Raw genomic sequence first — 20340 nt, 5'->3', positions numbered from 1 at the left:
TCAGTAGTATCAGTGGATTCATCCAGAGCAATTGAATAATATACATTTTCCTTTTGAAGTATTAGATGAAGTTGTTCTGTTAAGTTGAAGGCTGATTCATGCTGCTGATCAATTATGGTTCTCCTTGAAAGAGGTAGTTGTTTGTACTTTGAAACATTAGGGTCTAAGCATCCTACAACTTCGACAGTACGTTCTTTCACAATTTCTACATCACTCAATGGCTTCCCTTTTTTCCTGAGTATATAAGCTACTTTATAAAGTTGCTTCAGTGACATTATTTCCAGGTCTTATTGCTGCTTGAAAGAATTGTCTTTGCTTTTGCGTTTTATCTTTTAATTTCTGCAATACAACCTTTCAGGCCTCTCCCTCTAATTTAACATATTTGTGGTCCTTATGAGCGTTATGATGCTGATAATTTCTTTAATGTTGATACTGCTGTATCACAAAGCTAGTACATCATCTTATCTTTAGCAGAAATGAGATAATATTGCAATTCCTAATCCTCATTAAAAAATCTGTTGTCTTCCTTCAGCATTCTCTTGGTCTTCTTTGACATGATGGGCTGTTAAGCAGATAGAATTAAAAAATACTGTTGAGCTGTGCAGCTATTCACAAATTCCACTTCAAACAGAAACACAGTGCCCTGTTGTCAAAAGCTGATAACAGACTGTTGTACTCAGCTCCCATAAACTCTTGCCAACCAGCTTCATGTGATAGTGGCACCAGTCAGGCAGGGGAAGTTAGAACTAAATCATGAGCATAGCAGCCGTCAATTTAGCCTTTATGGCTTACTAATGTTCTAATTGTGCCAGTCAATCTGGGAGGATTAGTTTGTTGAAACTTATTTTATTCTTTGGTGTTTTAAATACGTTCATTTTGAAAATAAAATAAAAATATAAAAAGCAAACAAAAGTGTATTAATAAAAATAAAAGGATTTGTTCTGTAAAATTCGGATTCAGTCAAAAGGCCACACTTAAGGACCTAGAAGGCCACAGGCTCCCCACACATGCTTGTTAAAGAATTTGCAAAAAATATAAACAATGTACTCTTCCCACAAATTTTTTTATTTTGCAGAATATTTTATTTTTACATGTAATAGGATTATTATTTCAGAATAAATTAATATTTTAAAAAAAATTTATAAACTTTTTGTTTAGTAATTATTTATAGGTAAAACTCACATAAACCAAACTACTTTGGGTTTCGCAATGATTTTTAAGAGTTTCAAGCGGCTCTAAGACCAAAAAGTTTGAGAAACACCCTTTGAGGCTATTTTTAGATGATAATTATAGGATAGTCAACTCTTCTTTCACTCACTTTGATTGTTTCCTGTGGAACATTTTCTGCTGTCTTCTGAACTGGTCAGTGTGTGTTCAAAGGAATGAACAAATGCATAGTAATTTTAATGTTAGCCTGTGTCTTAAAGTCTTCCCGATTTGTTCCAAAATATAATTTTATGTAAAAGGTTGTCATCAGAAGTTATCTTTGGCACCATATCTGACACATTGTGGGTAATATCAATAAATGTTTGTTGATTGAATGAATAAACATTGACACTTACTGTTCTTTCTCTAAAAATCCAGATTAGCAATGAAATTGAGAATGTGACAGAAGAACCCACAAAACCAGCAGCTGAACAGATTGCAGAATTCAGTATCCACCTTTTGGGAAAACAATACAGGGAAGAACTACAGGATCCCTCCAGCTTCCACCACCAGCACCTTGTAGAAGAGTTTATTTCAGAGGTGGGTGGTTTGTTTGTTTGTTTTTTAATAAACAAGACAGTTTGCTGGTGATGTAAGTTTCCCTTATTCACAACACTGTTCAAAGGTAGGTTTAGGATTCAAGCTGTTCGTCTAGTTGGTTCCTGGGGTGGTGACATAGCCCTTTCTTCGGAAAGCTCTGTGAAAAGTTCACAGAAGGATAGGTGAGTTCTTTCATAGAAACAAAAATCTCGCCATCTGCTAATAAATAAATGTTATTTCTAACTTTCACTGCACAACCAAGGAAAAATGTGTTCTGTGGAGTGGATTTTACTTGATAATATTTGAGGAAACAAGTTTCTTTGAGAAACTACACACAGTGTATTGTTTTTCTTGAGGAAATATTAAATTTGATTTTTTTCACTTCATCTTTAGTTTTATTTTTTTAAATTGAAAAATTTTGATTAGTTAACACATACGTAATACTTGGTACAAAGTTTAGAAGCACAAAAGGGCATCCACTGAGAAATAAATTTTCTTCCCATCTCTGTTCCTTAGTTGGTGGTGTTTTTATTAATAAAGAGGGATTTCTTTAAAGAACAGTGGATTAGACCATCCCATAACTTTACTTTCCGGAATAATTCTACAGAGGACAAAAATTCAAGATTCTTTTAGTAAAAAATGACCCATTGGCCCCCTTCTAGTGTGCAAGACATTAAATGCCCATCTACCCTTCACTGTCTGATGACACATCATTCCTTCCTGTTTATTTATTTTCCATTCCCTTTTGATGTGGTTCTCTTTGGCCAAATTTGTCAACGCCATTACCTTGGATTAATTTCCTTCCCCAGACACTGTGTCCACATGGGAAATAAAAATGTGCCTCTCTCAGCCAAACAGCATCATGCAGCCATCAGATGTGGGGAGTGCAGGCCAGACAATTAATTTCCTAGCTGTGTGGCCAAATTCAAGTTGCAAGGCTGTATGGTATGTGGAAGAAATGTCAGCCAGGCCAGTGGCCACCTGGCATCAGATAGTGTCTTGGATTGGCTGTCTGGTTTTTGCCGCCCTTTGACTAAGGAACCTTTAATATGTCTTAGTGTTTGGCTAAATAATTGCATGGAATGACTGCAGATTTAGAGAAAGTCCAATAAACACTCCAAAAAACTTCTGCAGAAGGGACTTTACTTTATGAAGTAGGTAGCTATTGAGTTGAGTTGAGTTGATTTGAAGGTGGTGAAGGGTCTGGGCCTACCCTGAAACTCCTTCCCTGGTTTATCTCTACACCCCGTCCCCTTCCCTGGAATGAAATGTCTACCAACAGCCACTTTATGTGGAACAGCAGAGGCGCGGGTCATGTCTCTGAAGAATCCTGTCACCATGTTTATTACAAACTGAAGGGGCCTTCAGCTCTCGCCCTTCAGGGCACAGTCATACAGATTGTTCCCTCAGCTTCCCCAGGGTTTATTGGAAGTCGTACAAGGAGAAAGAATGCTTACTTGGAGAGGATGAGGTTCAGGAGCTATTCCTCCTTTTCTTTATGAGGAGAATGGTAAGAGGAAGAAGAGGCATGATAAGCTTGGGACAACATGAAGGACGGCAGCAGAGAGGGAAAGGTCAGTGTGGCAGGCTTGGGAGTGTTGGTACCTAAAGGCCGTCACGGTGTCAGCGCAGCACCCTCGCATGGTGCTTTACACGGGCTGCGTTCTGTCTGTGTGCTCACAGCAGCTATGTGGATGAGCATCTCCATTTTACAGACAAGGCCGGGAGACCAAATAACTTGTTCATGGTCATTTTAGCCTCTCTAGGAGCAGAAGGGAAAATCAGGTGTCCTCTTGCCTTTCAAAGTGCTCCTTCCTTTATATTTTACATAGTCCCCTTCATTTTGGTTCAAGGGAGACGTTATGGTGAACTTCACAGTTTTCCCAGTACTGGTCCTAATTCTAAAGCATATTTATCATGAGGCAGGAGGAAGAGGAAGGGCAATGTAATTCAGTGGGTAGAATATGGGCTTCGATGTTAGAGAAATTGAGGTTGAATAAATTCTGATTCAGCCACTCACCAAAAGTGTGATCCTGCCCAAGTTACTTGATATCTTATGGTCTCAGTTTTCTCATCCATAAAATTGTGATAACATGGATCTCTTGGGATTGTTGTAAGGATTCGAAGACATATTGCAGAGCACCAGACACATAGCAGTTACTCAATACATTGTACCTATTATTAATATTAATATCAATGTTAATAAAGTAGAATAACTTCTTGTGGCTGGACCCTTGTCCAGTAGCTAACTGGATGTGATGAAGTAGAATACAATACCTACACATGTTTAGACTCAAGAGATGGCAAAGCCCAGGCTGGGATGGGTTTAGTAATAACATATAGTTGTACAGCATTTTTCAATTAGTGGAATACTGTTAGGTACATTCATTTTAGTCTTATAAAAATAGATGTGGTAAGGCAAATTACTGTAGCCAAAACATTTTATAGGTTTAGATTCTCTACTCTTATGGCATGACTTCAGTGAACCAAGATATTTTTAAAAATCCCACTCTCCAGATTATATGAGGAATTGGTTAAAAGCAGATACCCAGAGATGTCACCAAGGTCCTTATTTCCTTTGTTCTGATGTTAGCCCCATGGTGACCCATCTGGTGAAGCTATCACCTTCCGAAATGTTATGAATTAAATATTCAATTTTGTTACAATATGTATTTGTGTACAACCTGATTATTTTTGTACCTTTAGTACAGTCTAGCATTCTTTTTTTTACCTCTCCAGTCACTAAGCTCGTATGAAGTTACATGGCTGGATTTTAAAGACTCAGTAATAAAACTGGCTCCTCCAGACATGATGCTCATAAATTGATCTTTTGACCAATCGAGTTACCTGGCCACTGCTTCACAGCTTCCTTCGTGCTAAGCAGTCGTCGAGGCCCCTCTACTGGGGCTCCTCAGAACTGGCAGATTTCTTTCTAATGTTGAGCGTGTCCATGATCTTCTTGTGTTGTAGGAGCAGGAAATAGATGCCACCAGACACTTTCACATGTATAGAAAACAAATACTAGGCTGTTTGTCAGTGTGTGCGCTCTGGCCAGATTTCTAATCCAAACCATATTTAAAAGTACTATGGCTTCTTTTGAAATGAATTTTTTTTTCACATTTCATCACATGGGGACAAACAGTGCTTTGCCAATAAGAAGTATGCTTTTTATAATTTGGAAAAAAATTAATATTAAAGCACATTAAAACCTTATAAGACAAAAAGAAAAATGTGGCAGTGTTGTAGTAAAAACTATTTTCTAACATTGTAACTATTATAACTATTTTTTACTTTTGCTTTCTGACTCCTGTATCTATGGTTATATACAAGTTTCTAATAGTTGTAAACAATACGCTTTTTATTCTGTTCATAAAAGCATTATTTCCTATATGCTTTTTCACATTTTGTCATAGTTATAATTTTTATTTTTATTTTTAACAGGTTGCAAATGCATTCACTGGGTTACCAGGCTACAAGGATATTCGTGTACTTGAATTTAGGTAAATAGACTTACTGATAGAGTAGCACTCTTTGTTCCAAATGGAATATCGTTTATGTTTATTATATATACTCTAAAATAAATTATTTGAATGCTATAACTCAATGTTATGGTAAATTAGTATTCTTGATGCTAGTTTTTCAGCTAAAGAAGCTAAATTAGAAAAAGGCAAAATAATATATTCAAGGAGACATACTAGGTCTGTAGTTGGGCTGGGGTAAGAACTTAGGAATTCATGTCAAGGGCTTGCGGTTGACAAGTTGTACAGCTTTCATTTGGCACTAATGGGAGCCTGAAGTCAGATTAGATGTGGCCTCAGCATCCTCCTAAATCTTGTCAATGTTGTGATTTTGGTATCTTCCACTCTGGAAGGGATACATTAGTCCTCATTTCAAACATGACAGTTCTGAGTAAACCAAAAAGATTTCTTTTTAAGATATTTCTTCCTGCTGAAGACTTACAGCATAATATTTGTGAACACGTATTAGTGAATACTTTGTATTGGGCACTTCCCATTCCTGAGCTCTCTTAATCTTCAACCCTCTCAGGACAGATATTGATACTTATCTTTTAGAGGAGGAAACAGGTTTAAAAGGATGAAATATTAGCCCAAAGTCAGAGTTTGTAAACTGGGGTGGAGGAGGAATTTTGAAACAAAGTGGTTGACGTTATAGCTCTTGCTCTGAACCTTCATGCTAGATTCAATACCGTGATTTTAGGTGATGGCTGTGGCCCAGCTCTCCAGTGCCAGGGAGCACAGGGGATGGCACTCTGCAACATGACAGCATAATTAACATAACATCTCAACTTTGCCATGTTTTTGTGTAAACTTCTGGGTTTACCAAAAATAACAGCAAGCATTTATGTAGCATTTATAGTGTGGCAGGCTATATATATATACACACACACACACACTCATTTAATTCTGTTATCAGTGCTGCGAGATAGTTATTATTACCTTCATTTTTTTTTTCTAATAAGGAAACCAGAGCATAGGAATTTAAATAATTTGTCTAAGGGTGCTCAGCTAGTTAGTGATGTGGGCTTAGTGCGGAGAGGCCAAGCATGGTAACTGAACCTTCTGCTTACTCTTACACCATGACCATTCTCCCAGTTCAGTTTTAGGTATTTTCACAGAATGCTGCCTGCAGTTGCGATTCAGCTCAGATGAGAACCTCAGAATGTGAGGCCTTTGAAGACCTCCCTCATTTGGCAGTGTGTGAAGGGCAACATGGCCTTTGGGACCAACTGGTCTGGCTTCCCTGCCTTTACACTCTGGCAGGATACTTTTGGGTATATTACTTTTATATAAAAAAGAAAATTTACATACTATTGCTGCTTTTTTAAAAAATTGCTTTTGAAATACTTTGTGAAAATTATTTAGTTTCTTTGTTCCTTAGTTTCTTTATCTGTAATGTGGGGATACTAATAAATCTTAATGAAGATTAAATGAACTAATTTTTGTAAAATGCTTAGCACAGTTCCTGGCACATGGGAAGTCCTGTTTAAGCATCTGCTACATAAAATAAATAAATGTGCAATATCCTGTAGATTAGTCAATCCTGACATTAACCTAGCCCCTTAATACCTTACTGTGTACCATATGGTTTTAATACTACATGACACATTATCCCAAAAAAGAAGGTTCTCAGTTTTGTCCATGTCAACAACTGAAATTCTCTCTGACTTACTAAAAAAAAGTTTATTTATGAAGAGATAACCACCTGTGAATTGTTTAAAAGACGGTAATGACCATTGGCTTTAACATAGACTACTTTTTACCTTTACTCCCTTTAATCTATAAAAGTTTGTCAGTATCTGACCATGCAAACATTTTCATTTCAGGAAGCATTTCAAAGAAAATTGAAGGAAATAAATAAAGTACTTGCACTTTGATGAATGATGTGACTATAATAACGGTCTCAAACCCTGTTTAAGATTTTCAATTTTTTTTTCAGGTCTCCCAAGGAAAATGGCAGGTAGAGTACTTTTTGTCACTTTCTGTACTGTGCATTGAGTGAGGAGGTAGTTTAGAAAATGTGGGAGCCCTAGGTCTAGGGGAGCATTACTCAAACTTCATGTCACTTCCAATGTCACTGTCTAGCTTCTTACAGATCAGTGGTTGGCAAACTTTTGTATTAAGGGCCAGGTAGCAAATAATTTAAACTTTGTAGGCCATACAGTCTCTGTTGCAACTACTCAACTCTGCCACTATCAGGTGAAAGTAGATACAGGCAATACATCATAAGCTAATGAGCTTTGCTGTGTTACGCTTATTTATGGACGCTGAAATCTGAATTTCATATAATATTCACATGTCACAAAATACTGTTCTTTTAAAAATTTTTTTCAGCCATTTAAAAACGTAAAATCCATTCACTCATGGATAGTGGGTTGGATTTAGCTCACAGGGTGTAGTTTTACAGTCCCCTGTTTTAGACTGCTGACTAACAAGTATGTTAAAATACTGAGTTACACTTAACTTAAAATAGGGATAACTTGCATTAATGCTTTCAAGTATACTCCATTATTCAGTTGTATAATTGTCATTTTAAGTGGTAAATGAAGAGGAGAAAGCTGATTGCTATAATATTAACAGCTCATTTGTAAAAACAGCTACTCTCTGGAGTTTCTTAGAAGAAGCATAATATAAAAGCTTGGTCAATAAGCTTTGTGTCATTTTTGCCTTGGGATTCCAAATTTATTTAAAATTCACTTTCACTTGGCAGATTGGGAGCAAATTCATTGGCTAACTATGGATATGTTTAGAGATACAATAATATCCCTTCACTGTAATATATTTGACAAAGGGCTTTCTGACTTTCTAATTTTTATTTACATTATTTTAACAAGTATTTATTAAGTGCCTAATAATTTGACAAACGCTGTGTATACATGAATATCTCTTGGGCTCCAAACTCTAGGAACACACAGTTGAATGGAAAGAACTTTCAAAGATATGTCAAAATGCTGTTTTTTTTTTATTATATCTTCTTAGTATCTCTGTGAACAGTAAAAATGAGAATTAATATTCATTTTCATTTTGGAGGTGAGAAAATTTTGCCTTGGAGAGGTAATATGACTTGCTAAAAGTTATAAAACTAGGAGGTATCAGATGTTTTGAGCAAGGTGATCAGAATTTGGTTTTCTATGCTTTTAGTGTATGTAAACTGCTCTGTGTATATATATTATTGGTATATGTGTTCATGGTCTGGACTCAACCAAAAGACCTGATTGTTTAATTGTTGCCCTCTTAGAGTGATTAAAATGTTAAAACAGCCCAAACTTTGATGATGTTAACCCTATGATCAAAACAATGGTGTATGTATCCTGAGCATTAACAGTCCTCTTCAGGGACACAGATAACCATTTAATATGAAGCCATTAGGTTTCATGATAGAATTGTTAACCTAGGTACAGTTTTCAAAATTGTTCAGCATTGTCAGGAATTAGCCAGTTGATGGAGTTTGTTTGTAATTTTTTGGTATACTTATATTCTGAACTATATGTGAATGAATATGTGGCACAGAAGTAGTCTATATATAAATACATAACACCTTCTGTCTCACTTTTTCTCTCTGTATATAAGTATTTATGTGCACATGAAATTTTCTATTTGCTCTGTACCTCTTTCAAGATGCATTCATTATGTTAAGTTAGGACCCGTTTGAAGCGAATCAACAATATATCCAACTGTATACACAATTCATAAATTTAGCTCTGGGCTTCTTAAGTGTATACCTCTTCCTAGAAGAAGTATTACAGAAGAAGGAGTATTTGAGTTTCTCTGAAGTGTCCTTATTTTGGTTGATCTTGATGAGAAATGATAGTACTATTTTTAATTTTTAAAAATATGTACGTGTCAAAGAGCTAACTGGGGCATTTGAGGTGAGAGAATAAGAAATGGTGAACTTCACCTCCATATGATTGATGTCTCTGGAAATAGCTGTCAGACACAGAGACTCTCCTTTAAAGAGCAGCCATTTCAGTCCAGTTCAGAAGATGAAAGGCAATGATACAGTGATGGTTAGTTAACTCAGAGTTGCTGTGTGTGAAGAGCCAACACAGCTTTCTTTAATCAGATACTGTTTTGTCTACCAGTGTGTATTCTGCTTCTTGTGTATCTTCTTGACCTCTTGGCTTCCTTTTCTTGTGTCCCTCATCCTGAGACATCTTTGTACTCCATTTACCGTGCCAGAACTCAGTCTGTTCTGGGTCACAGTGATGTTGTTGGCCCTGAGAATAGGTGGTTTCTTGGTATCTCAAGCATTTCTTTGAGTTCTCTTTCCAGGACAAAAACATGATAATAAATTACAGCATCTCTCTGAGGCATTTTATCTTCTTTAATGAATTTATCCTCACTTGACAAGGTAGATTATAATAGAAGTGTTATTTTTAGATATCCAATGAAAACATTGGGAGACAAAGAGTATTTTGCCAGTAGACTAAGGCTAGTAATTTATTCCAGACTGCCTGATTTGCATAGATTTCTTGATCCAGGAACATTTCTCCTGATCTTTTCCCTATAATATTTAAAAGTCATGCAAGGCACATTGCAAGTTCCCAGTAAATGCTTGACTCTCTTTGTCTTATTTTCTGCATTTCCTAGGAACCAACTCAAGTGCTAACTTGCATAGCCTTTCCTTCCTCTTCTTTTTCTTATCATTGCTTCCTGTCTTAGAGTCATGTTAACACTAGAAGTACATTTAATAGGTTGTGCACACATTCCGAGGAGAAGTCCACCTTTCTGGGGGTGTAGGTGTGGTCCATCCTGCTGAGCTTGGGAAGAGCATGCACATCCTCACAGAGTTGGGCCGTGGCCATGAAACAATGTCTCCAAAATGATTACTCAGAAGATACAAATGTGTGAAGATTATATGCATGTTCTTTAGTATGAAAAATTGCTCTTTTATATTGAAAGCCTAAAAATGTGTCTGATTAAGTCATGAGTATCACATACTGTCATGTAAGTGGCACAAATTCAATTATCTGCCTGCATTAGTGAACAAAATTGACCATTTTTTCATTATCAAAAGTATTTATTGAACTACTATGAGCCAGACATTATGCTAGATGCTTCGGACACAGAACTGAATAATAATTGTGCCTGTATAGTTGGTGGGGAGTTAGAACATGAGCACCAGCCATATCTTCTGTGTTAGAAAGAAATTTCCTCTGGGAGGTGACAGATGTCACTTGAAGCAAAAAAGGAATAGCCAAGTGAAGAAGGTGTGTGTATATGTGTGTACCTGTGTATGTGGAGGACATATAGGATGGGAGGTAATAACAGGCACTTCAGAGAGAGGGAAATGTATGTGCAAAGATCCAGAGACAGAGCAGCGCGTGTTGTCTGTGGTCTGTCATACATCAGAAGGACTGAAGGCTCATAAAGAGCAAGCGGGGGAGTATGGTGTGGTGAGTTCTGACCAGTAGGTGTCCCTCTTACTGTTTCATTCCACCTTGGAACTGTCACTTGGTTATTTTAGCATATTTTACTGAATTTCTTTCTTTATAAAGAACATTGCAATTACCTATGAATCAACATATTCTAATGTGCAAAATTGAAAGACTTTAATTGCTTAAAGGATTGAAGGAAGTTTTAGAGACAAACAGATGTTTTTACTATTTAGAGCATCAGAGTGTTAAAGTGCTCAGTTACCACTTTTAAGAGCCCTGAACTACCCTATTAGGTGAAGCAGCTTATCCGATCTAGGAGGAAAACAGTATTGAGAGTGAGAAAGGAGCATCACAGAGGCCTGGCTGCTTGTATGGCAGGTGGGAGTGTCACCTTCATGGCATCCTCTGCAGTCCAGGATGTGATTGGTACCATGCAGGCCAGAAGAGGTCCAGACCAGCCAGTGCTTCCAGGAAGGAGAGGTGTTTTAAGACCATTCATGCTTATCAAACCACAGCAGACAATAAATTCTCTAGGATGTCCATTGACCTGTTTAAAAAGAGAAATATATCTGCCAACCTGATCATTTATTGCATTGGCTACTCATGCATTCTCTCCCCATAGGGAAATTTATAGAGCATTATAATCAAAAGTTTCCTTTGTAAGCTTGAAATCAGAAAAAGGAAGTTGTATGATCTTAACAGCCAGTATCATCAAGCGATGATGCTAGCTTGTTGCCATCTCCAATCTGTAGATCTATCTGACCAATATTCTGGTCAGAAGCTTTCCACTAAACCATAACATAAATTAGTTGATTAATTCCTTTTTTTTTTTAGACTCCATGATATCATCCTTATTATGTTGATACTTGCAGAGACAGCTCTTGTGCTTGCCTTTATGGAGGCCTAATGCAGGCTCATCTGACCCAGCCCCACCCAGCCTCACTCCTCCACCCACCTCTGCTGTGGTGGAGCACAAAAAGGAGTGACCTGGGAGCTTCAGGGACCCACCCACCACTTGAGACATCCAAGTGCTTTTCCTGATCAACTAGAGCCAGTCACAGGTCCCAGAAAACAACACTGCAGCTGGCTCTTTCTGGCATGTGCCACCTACTATCAGGGAGGACAACTTGTATAGCCCATTACGGCATTTACCAATTCAATCATATAGGGTGTGGTTGATTTTTATTAACAAGTACCAACTACTGGACATTAAACTGATTAAACTGGGCATCCCAATATAATTCACACTGTTAAGAAGGTCGCAGGGATGGGGAAAGAGAAAGAATTTCAAAGACCTCCATCTCCCATTGTCAACAATAGACAGGGAATCTGCCCACACACATAGTATACCTCTGCTATCACCTACAAATAACTAGCAACTGAGAAAACCACCACACTAAGGATATCTATAACCAAGATATCCATCCAGAACCTAAACCCCCATCAAAGTACCCACAAGAAAAGCCAAAGGTCTTTACCCAACATATGTTACCCTTAAGAGAAGGAAGAAAAAAGTCCCATCTAAACAAAAGACAATCCAAAACCAAGAAGCAACAGCTGCTCTGGATGAGAAGGAATCAGTGCAAGAACTAAGGAAGTATGAAAAATCAGAGTGAAAGGTCTCCCCCAAGGAGTATATCAACTCTCTGTCAATGGATCCCAACCAAAATAGAAATACTGACAGAACAGATAAAGAATTTCAAATATGGATTGTAAGGAAGCCCAGTGAAATCCAAGAGAAAATGGAAAACCAACTCAAAAAAACCAGAAAAATATTCAGGAAATGAATGAAAAAAATTATTAAAGGGATAGATATGTTAAAAAAAAACAAATAGAACTTCTGGAAATGAAAAATCCACTTAGGGAAATACAAAACACAGTGGAAAGTTTGAAGGATAAACTAGACCAAGCAGAAGAAAAAATTTCAGAGCTTGAAGACATCTCTTTCAAATTAACCCACAGCCAAAAATAAAGAATAATGAATCAAGAGGAATGAACAAAATCTACAAAATATGGGATTATGTAAAATGGCTGAATATAAGAATCATAAGCATCCCTGAGGGTGAAGAAGAAAAAGCAAAAGATCTGGAAAACCTGTTTGAGGGAATAATTGAAGGAAACTTCCCTGGTCTTGCTAGAGATTTAGATATCCAGATACAAGAAGCTCAGTGAACACCTGGGAGATTCATTGTAAAAAGGGCATCACCAAGGCATATAGTCATCAGATTGACCAAAGTCAATGTGAAGGAGGAACTCCTGTGAGCCCATGAGGTGAAAACATCAAGGAACTTACAAAGGAAAACCCATTAGACTAACAGCAGACTTCTCACAACAGAAACCTTACAAGCCAGAAAAGAATGGGGTCCTGTCTTTAGTCTCCTTAAACAAAATAACTGCCAATGAAGAATTTTGTATCCTGAAAAACTAAGTTTTATAAATGAAGGAGAAATAAAGTCTTTCTCAGAAAAGCAAACACTAAGGGAATTTTTCATCACTAGAATTGTCCTACAAGGAATACTTAAAAGTGTTCTATACATGGAACAGAACAATTGATACCCACCAGTGTAAAAACACCCAAAAGTTAAAAGGCACAGTTTTATAAAGCAGTAACACAAGGGAGAGAACAAAACAACTGGGTAACAATATGAATGATGACCAGAACAGTATCTCACATATCAATACTAACATTGAATGTGAATGGTCTTAATGCTCCCCTTAAAAGATGTAGATTAGCTGAATGGATAAAAAACCAAACCAAACCCAAATATATGCTATCTCCAAGAAATCCATTTAACTGATAAAGATTCTCATAGACTCAAGAGAAAGAGGTAGAAAAAATATTTCATGTAAATGGAAACAAAAAATGAGCAGGAGTAGCTATTTTCATATTAGATAAAATAGACTTTAAATCAACAATGGTAAAGAAAAAGACAATGATAGTCGTTATATAATGATAAAGGGATCAATTCAACAAGAAGATATAATAATCCTAAATATATATGCACCTTACACAGAAGCTTCTAGATTCAGAAAGCAAATTCTACTAGATCTAAGGAAAGAAAGAAACAGCCAGCATCCTAATAGCCAGGGACTTCAACATTCCTCCGACAGAACTAGACAGATCATTGAGGCAGAAGACTAACAGTGAAACTCTGGACTTAAATAGGACTCTAGAACAAATGGACCTAACAGACATTTACAGAACATTCTACCCCCAAACTGCAGAATATACATTCTTCTCATCAGCACATGGGATACTTTCCAAGATAGATAATATGTTAGCCCACAAAACAAGTCTCAGCAAATTTAGAAAAATCAAAATCATACTATGTATCTTCTCAGACCATAGTGTGATAAAACTAGAATTCAATTCCAAGAGGAACTCTCAAAACTACAAAAATATATAGAAATTAAAACAGCCTCCTGCAGAACGATCGTTGATGAAGTCAAGATGGAAATAAAAAAATTTTTTAAATTGAATGACAGAGATGACACAAGCTTCCAAAATCTATGGGATACATCAAAAGCAGTGCTAAGGAAAAGTTCATAGCCTTAAACACTTACATCAAAAAGACACAGAGGTTAAAAATTAACAACCTAATGTCACACCTTGAGGAACTAGAAAAAGAACAAACCAAACCGAAAGCTAGCAGAAGGAAAGAAAGACCAAAGCTTAGAGCAGAACTAAACAAAATGGAAACAAACAAAAAATTACAAAGGATCAATGAAACAAAAAATTGGCTCTTTGAAAATGTAAACAAAATCAATAGACCACTAGCCATCACAACTGATACCACAGAAATACAGCATGTCATCTGTGACTCTATGAAAACCTCTAAACAAACAATTAATCAAAAACCTAGAGGAAATGGATACATTCTTGGAAACACACAATCTCCCAATCCTGAATTAGGAAGAAATAGAAATCCTGAACAGACCAATAATGAGTAGTGAGATTGAAACAGTAATAAAAAAAACTACCAACAAAAAAAAAGCCCTAGCACATTCACAGCCAAATTCTACCAGACCTACAAAGAAGAACTGGCCCCCATTCTACTGAAACTATCCCATAACATTAAAAAAGAGGGAACCCTCCCTAACTCTACAAAACCAGTATTACCCTGATACCAAAGCAAGGAAAGGACACAACAAAAAAGGAAAACTACAGACCAATGTCCCTTATGAACATAGATGCAAAAATCCTCAACAAAATACTAGCAAACTGAATTCAACAGCACATCAAAAAGATTATCCACCATGATCAAGTGGGTTTTATTCCAGGGATGCAAGGATGGTTCAACATATGCAAATCAATAAATGTGATTCATCACATAACCAGAAATAAAAATAAAGACCACACGATCATCTCAATATATGCAGAAAAAACATCTGATAAAATCCATCACCCCTTCATTATAAAAACCCTCAACAAACTAGGCATAGAAGGAACATATCTCAAAATAACAAAATCTATATATTACAAATCCACAACCAACATCATACTGAATGAGGAAAAGTTGAAAGCATAACCCCTTAGACCTGGGACAAGAGAAGGGTGCCTGCCCACTGTCGTCACTTCTATTCAACATAATTCTGGAAGTCCTAGCCAGAGCAATCAGAGAAAGAAAGAAAGGGCATCCAAATCAGGAAAGAGGAGGCTAAATTATCCCTGTTTGCTGACATATGGTTTTGTATCTAGAAAACCCTAGGACTCCACCGAAAGACTCCTAGAATTGATAAATAAATTCAGCAAATTCTCAGGTTACAAAATCATTGTACACAAAATCAACAGCATTTCCATATACTAATAACAGTTAAAATGAGAGTCAAATAACACAATACTATTTACAAAACTACAAAGAAAATAAAATACCTAGGAATATACTTAACCAAGGAAGTGAAAGATCTCTGCAAGGAGAACTACAAAACACTGATGAAAGAATCATAGATGACTGAAGCAAATGGAAAAACATCCCATGCTCATGGATTGGAAGAATCAACATTGTTAAAATGTCCGTACTGCCCAAAACGATTTACAGGTTCAATGCAATTCCCATCAAAATACCAAGGTCATTTTTCACAGATCTATAAAAAATAATACTAAACTTTATATGGAACCAAAAAAGAGCCCAAATAACCAAAGCAATCTTAAGCAAAAACAATAAATCTGGGGACATCACATTACCTGAATTCAAATTATACTACAAGGCTATAATAGCTAAAACAGCATGATACTGGTATAAAGGTAGAGACATAGACCAATGGAACAGAATAGAGAACCCAGAAATAACACTGTGTAGCTATCCAGCTGATTTTTGACAAAGCAGACTGAAACATACACTGGGGAAAGGACACCTTACTGTGTCACAATGGATATTACTAAAAACTCAAAAAACAATAGATGCTGGTGTGGCTACAGAGAGAAAGAAATGTTTATACACTGTTGGTGGGACTGTTAATTATTAATAGTACAATCTCTATGGAAAACAGTGTAGAGATTCCTCAAAGAGCTAAAGGTAGAGCTACCATTTGATCCAGCAATCCCATTACTGGGTATCTATGGAAAGGAAAAGAAGTCATTTTATCAAAAACACTGCACTCAAATATTTACTGCAGCACAATTCATATTCACAAAGATCGAGAATCAACCTAAGTGCCCATCAATTGATGAGTGGATAAAGAAAATGTGGTATATACATATGTGTGTGTGTGTGTGTATGTATGTATATATATGTGTGTGTATATATGTGTATATATGTGTGGGTATATATACACACACATACACACCCACACCATGGAGTACTACTCAGCCATAAAAAGGAATGAAATAATGTCATTTACAGCAACTTGAATGGAACTGGAGAACATCATCCTAAGTGAAGTGTCTCAGGAATGGAAAAACAAACACCATATGTTCTCACTAATAAGAGGGAGCTAAACTATGGGCACACCTGCTCATAAAATGGTGTAAAGGACATTGGAGACTAAGAAGGGGGCGGGTACGAAGGGGTGAGGAATAAAATCTTGTCTATCAGGTACAATGTACACTATTCTGGTAACAGGCACACTAAAAGCCCTGACTTTAGCATTATATGATTCATCCATGTAGCAACAGTTCTACCCCCTAATATTTTGAAATAGAAATTATTTAAAAAAAAAAAAAGCTTAAGGAGAGACTGAGACAGTCACAGTAAACAAAATCTTTTTACAAAACAACAAAGGCTATAATCACGAAATATGTAAGAATATGTAAGTTCAGAGAAAGAAGCACTGAATTTATTTATTTTGCTTAATTTATTTTTATGCTTTGATTTGGGAGTCGTTTTTCTGCTACAGAATGTCTGAAGGTAGCAAATTGCTTTCATTGAATGTCTGTCTTAAGTGGTTTATCTTTGGGAAGGTAGTGTTCTCCTTTGCTTTGGAAGGATCTTGGCATGGCTTGCTCTGGGTACTGCCTTTGATGGCTGTGTTTAGAGACTGGCTGGAAGTCAGAGTGGTGACTGGTATAGGGCTGTCCTCATAATGACTTTTTCTAGTAATAGTTTAATTAAACCTACTGAGAGCATAGCGTAGTAGGTCAGAATGTAGATGATAGAGTCAGATTTGTGTTTAAATCCTGACTCTACCACGTTTATGTTATGAAATTTGAAAAAGTCTTTTAATTACTATAAAGTTTTGTTTCCTCAATAATATTTTGAAGATAATAAAACCATTTTCATGTTGTTATGAAAATTAAATGACAGTATGTAAAATGCCTGCCACATTATAAGCACTTACAAAATGTTAGCTTTTTGTTGTTAGAGAAATCTGAGTTAGAGTCTAGAGGACTATTTCCATTTGCTTTAAAATTTTATATTCTGATGTCATTTGATCTTCAAACGACTATTTAAGAAAATGTCAAATAACACATCAACTCCTACTTATTTATTTTCTTTCTTTTATTCCAAGGAGTCTTCTCTTTGCTTATGAAAAGGTGGATGGTGAAAAAGCCTAATTCCCAGACAGTTATTTGTTAGCACTTGTTAAGATTTTACGTAATTCATTAATGAGGAAGTCTGCCAGAAAAAAAAATGAGAGCTAGTTTTTTAGAGGATTTGAAAACCAGAAATTTATACAGTTAATTGGGAAAAGATTACTAAGTTAGATACAAAATTGGTTAATGCCCTGGAGGGTAGTAAAATCATAAACTTTAGAGTTTTCTTTCCTACCAGGCCAAGAAAAAAAATCACATCATAGTAGTTTTTCACAATTTAGTATTAAACTTTATAGAACTGTAAATTGTCTAGGATATCAAACAAAAAAGTATTTCTCCTGAAAGAACTGTCATATTAGAAAATAACTTAAGCCCATTATCCAAAGTGGAGCACCACAAGAGCAGCAGAACGGGACCTATTTGTACTCACCATCAAATTGGTATTAACTAATCAACACATAAATGCACATATCAGAACAACATCTATTGGATGCTGGGGAAGGGGGAGGGTGGTGGGAGGAGGGGGGAGGAGGGAGGAGGGGAGGGGTATTTGTATACACAAGGAGTGCAATGCGCACTACCTGAAGGACGGACATATTTGAAACACGGACTTCGGTGGGGGGGGGAAACCAAGGGCAACACACGTAACCTAAACGTATGTACACCCATAATTTGCTGAAAAAAAAAAAAAAAAAAAAAAGAAAAGAACTCTGGTATGAAATTTTAGGAGAAAATAATGAATCATCAATTTGCTTTATTTCCAAGTTTTCATAATTTTCCTTCCATAATAAATAACTATGTTTTAGTTTATAATTGATCCAACAACAATAAAGTGGTATGAGAGGATTTTCCATTGTTGGGAGGAGTTAGAAAGGCTTTTTTTTTTTTTTAAATTGGAGGGAGAAATGCTAATAGGGAAAGAAGGAAGCAGGCTGATAGTGAAGGGAGGAGTTGGCTTCGAAGGAGGAAAGAAGGGGTGAGAATGTAGGGGTTGCCTCTGCAGCTTCCTTGGAAGTCTTTCCCTGTTCTCAGAGCTGTGACCCTCCATTCTTCAGGACGGACAAGGGATGGCAAAGGGTTGCCCAGAGTCTGAAAAGAATGGTGATATTAATAGAATCTTTGCTTTTCGAGACTCCCTTTCTAAGTCTAGTGTTTGTTCTCCATCGGTTCAATGCTCTTTTGTGCTTCCTTAGCTGGATCTAATCTATTCTCTCTTTTCATTCATAGTGGCATTGATGTTCACTATGCTGTTACTTTCAATGGCCAGGCCATCAGCAATACGACCTGGGACCTAATTAGCCTTCACTCCAACAAGGTAGAAAACCATGGCCTTGTGGAATTGGATGATAAGCCCACTGCTGTGTATACAATTAGTAACTTCAGAGATTATATTGCCGAGACACTGCACCAGAATTTTTTGCTGGGGAACACCTCTTTGAATCCAGATCCTGACTCCCTTCAGCTTATCAATGGTGAGTTTGATACCCATCATGAATTCTTTGTATAGTTTTAGTTTCTTTTCCAGTATGCTCTGGTGAAAACTAATTTGCCTAAATATATGTGGTTCTGAGCATTCTCTAGACTGTATGAGACAGGGACCATTCTGATATGAATGGAGCTCTAGCCATGCAGCTGTTTTGGAAAGATTAATCAGGGGATCTCTGGAATATTTGTAGACAGAATGGGAAAAGTAGAGAATAGCATGACAGATATAGTTTAGAGAAATGGGAGCAAAGTGTAAGAAAAAGGAAAGTAGTACCTGAAAGTATGAATTAAAACAGGCTATAATGCTGCCCAGGCAACCAAGACATGAACTCTCCAAGGTAAGTCAGCCGGTAATGGCTTACAAGTCAGAGATCAGAAGAGGAGCAGGAAAGATAATGGAAGATCGAGGTTAGAGAAGTGATAATGGGTGCTGGGCAGAATCCCAGAGAATCCAATGATGACTTTAAATTCAGATAGCTGTGGAGATCCAGTTATGATCTATAATGAACAGGTAGATCCAGGATCATCACAAAGAGAGTGTCTACCCTGGATTTGGAGGCTAATGGGTGGCCCAGTCAACCTGGGACCAAAGCTTGCTAAGAATGTGGCTACTAGTGTGCAACATCTTAACTTATCAGGGACACAATGTCCTGTTACCTTACTTGCTACTTCATGTTTGCTTCTCCACGATTTCTTCCACGTTGGTAGCTTGGCTATTACAATGTGCAGTGGGGTATACTTTACCAAAATGACAGTGTGGGAGAAGTACCAGCTGCTAAAGAGGAAAATCCTCATGTGAGAGGCAGTACTAACAAAGATGCATTTTTACAGCCTCTCCACCTCCCACACGTTTTTAAGAGAAAAAAGACTCTGTCCTTTCAGGCACCCTTCACCTAGGCCGCACGTGCTTGTGTATGTGTGTGTGTGTGTATGTGTGTGTGTGTAAATAAACAAATCAACAAACAAAAAGACACTAGAGAAGCCGGAGGGGATTTATATAGGAAGAACAGGAAATTATTAATGGAAGAGGATAGAATAGATTTGAAAGATGAGGTAGAGAAGTACTTTGGGAATCAAGATTTTTTGTGTTGGGGTTTGGAGGGAAAATTTTTAGACAGAGAGAAAGGTAAGTCTTGTCTTTCCAGGCAGTTGTGTGTGTACGTGTGTGTGTGTGTGTGTGTGTGTGTGTGAGAGAAAGAGAGAGAGAGAGAGAGAGGGAGAGAGAGAGAGAGAGGGAGAG

General features: G+C 36.9%; 1 protein-coding gene across 1 annotated transcript in view; it reads left to right on the top strand.

The window, feature by feature from the left end:
- IMPG2 (interphotoreceptor matrix proteoglycan 2) overlaps nucleotides 1-20340 on the top strand; it is a 94543-nt gene that overhangs the window by 52365 nt on the left and 21838 nt on the right. The window contains exons 7-10 of the mRNA XM_012652824.1: nucleotides 1585-1746; nucleotides 5188-5246; nucleotides 7204-7224; nucleotides 18843-19087. Coding sequence (XP_012508278.1) covers nucleotides 1585-1746; nucleotides 5188-5246; nucleotides 7204-7224; nucleotides 18843-19087 — 487 coding nt within the window. The remainder of the gene's footprint in view (nucleotides 1-1584; nucleotides 1747-5187; nucleotides 5247-7203; nucleotides 7225-18842; nucleotides 19088-20340) is intronic.

The sequence above is a fragment of the Propithecus coquereli genome, unplaced genomic scaffold (genome assembly GCF_000956105.1).
Source record: "Propithecus coquereli isolate 6110/MARCELLA unplaced genomic scaffold, Pcoq_1.0 Scaffold40, whole genome shotgun sequence".
NCBI classification, from domain to species: domain Eukaryota; kingdom Metazoa; phylum Chordata; class Mammalia; order Primates; family Indriidae; genus Propithecus; species Propithecus coquereli.
Note: the sequence above shows the minus strand (reverse complement) of the source record. Positions and strands in the feature narration are given on the sequence as shown.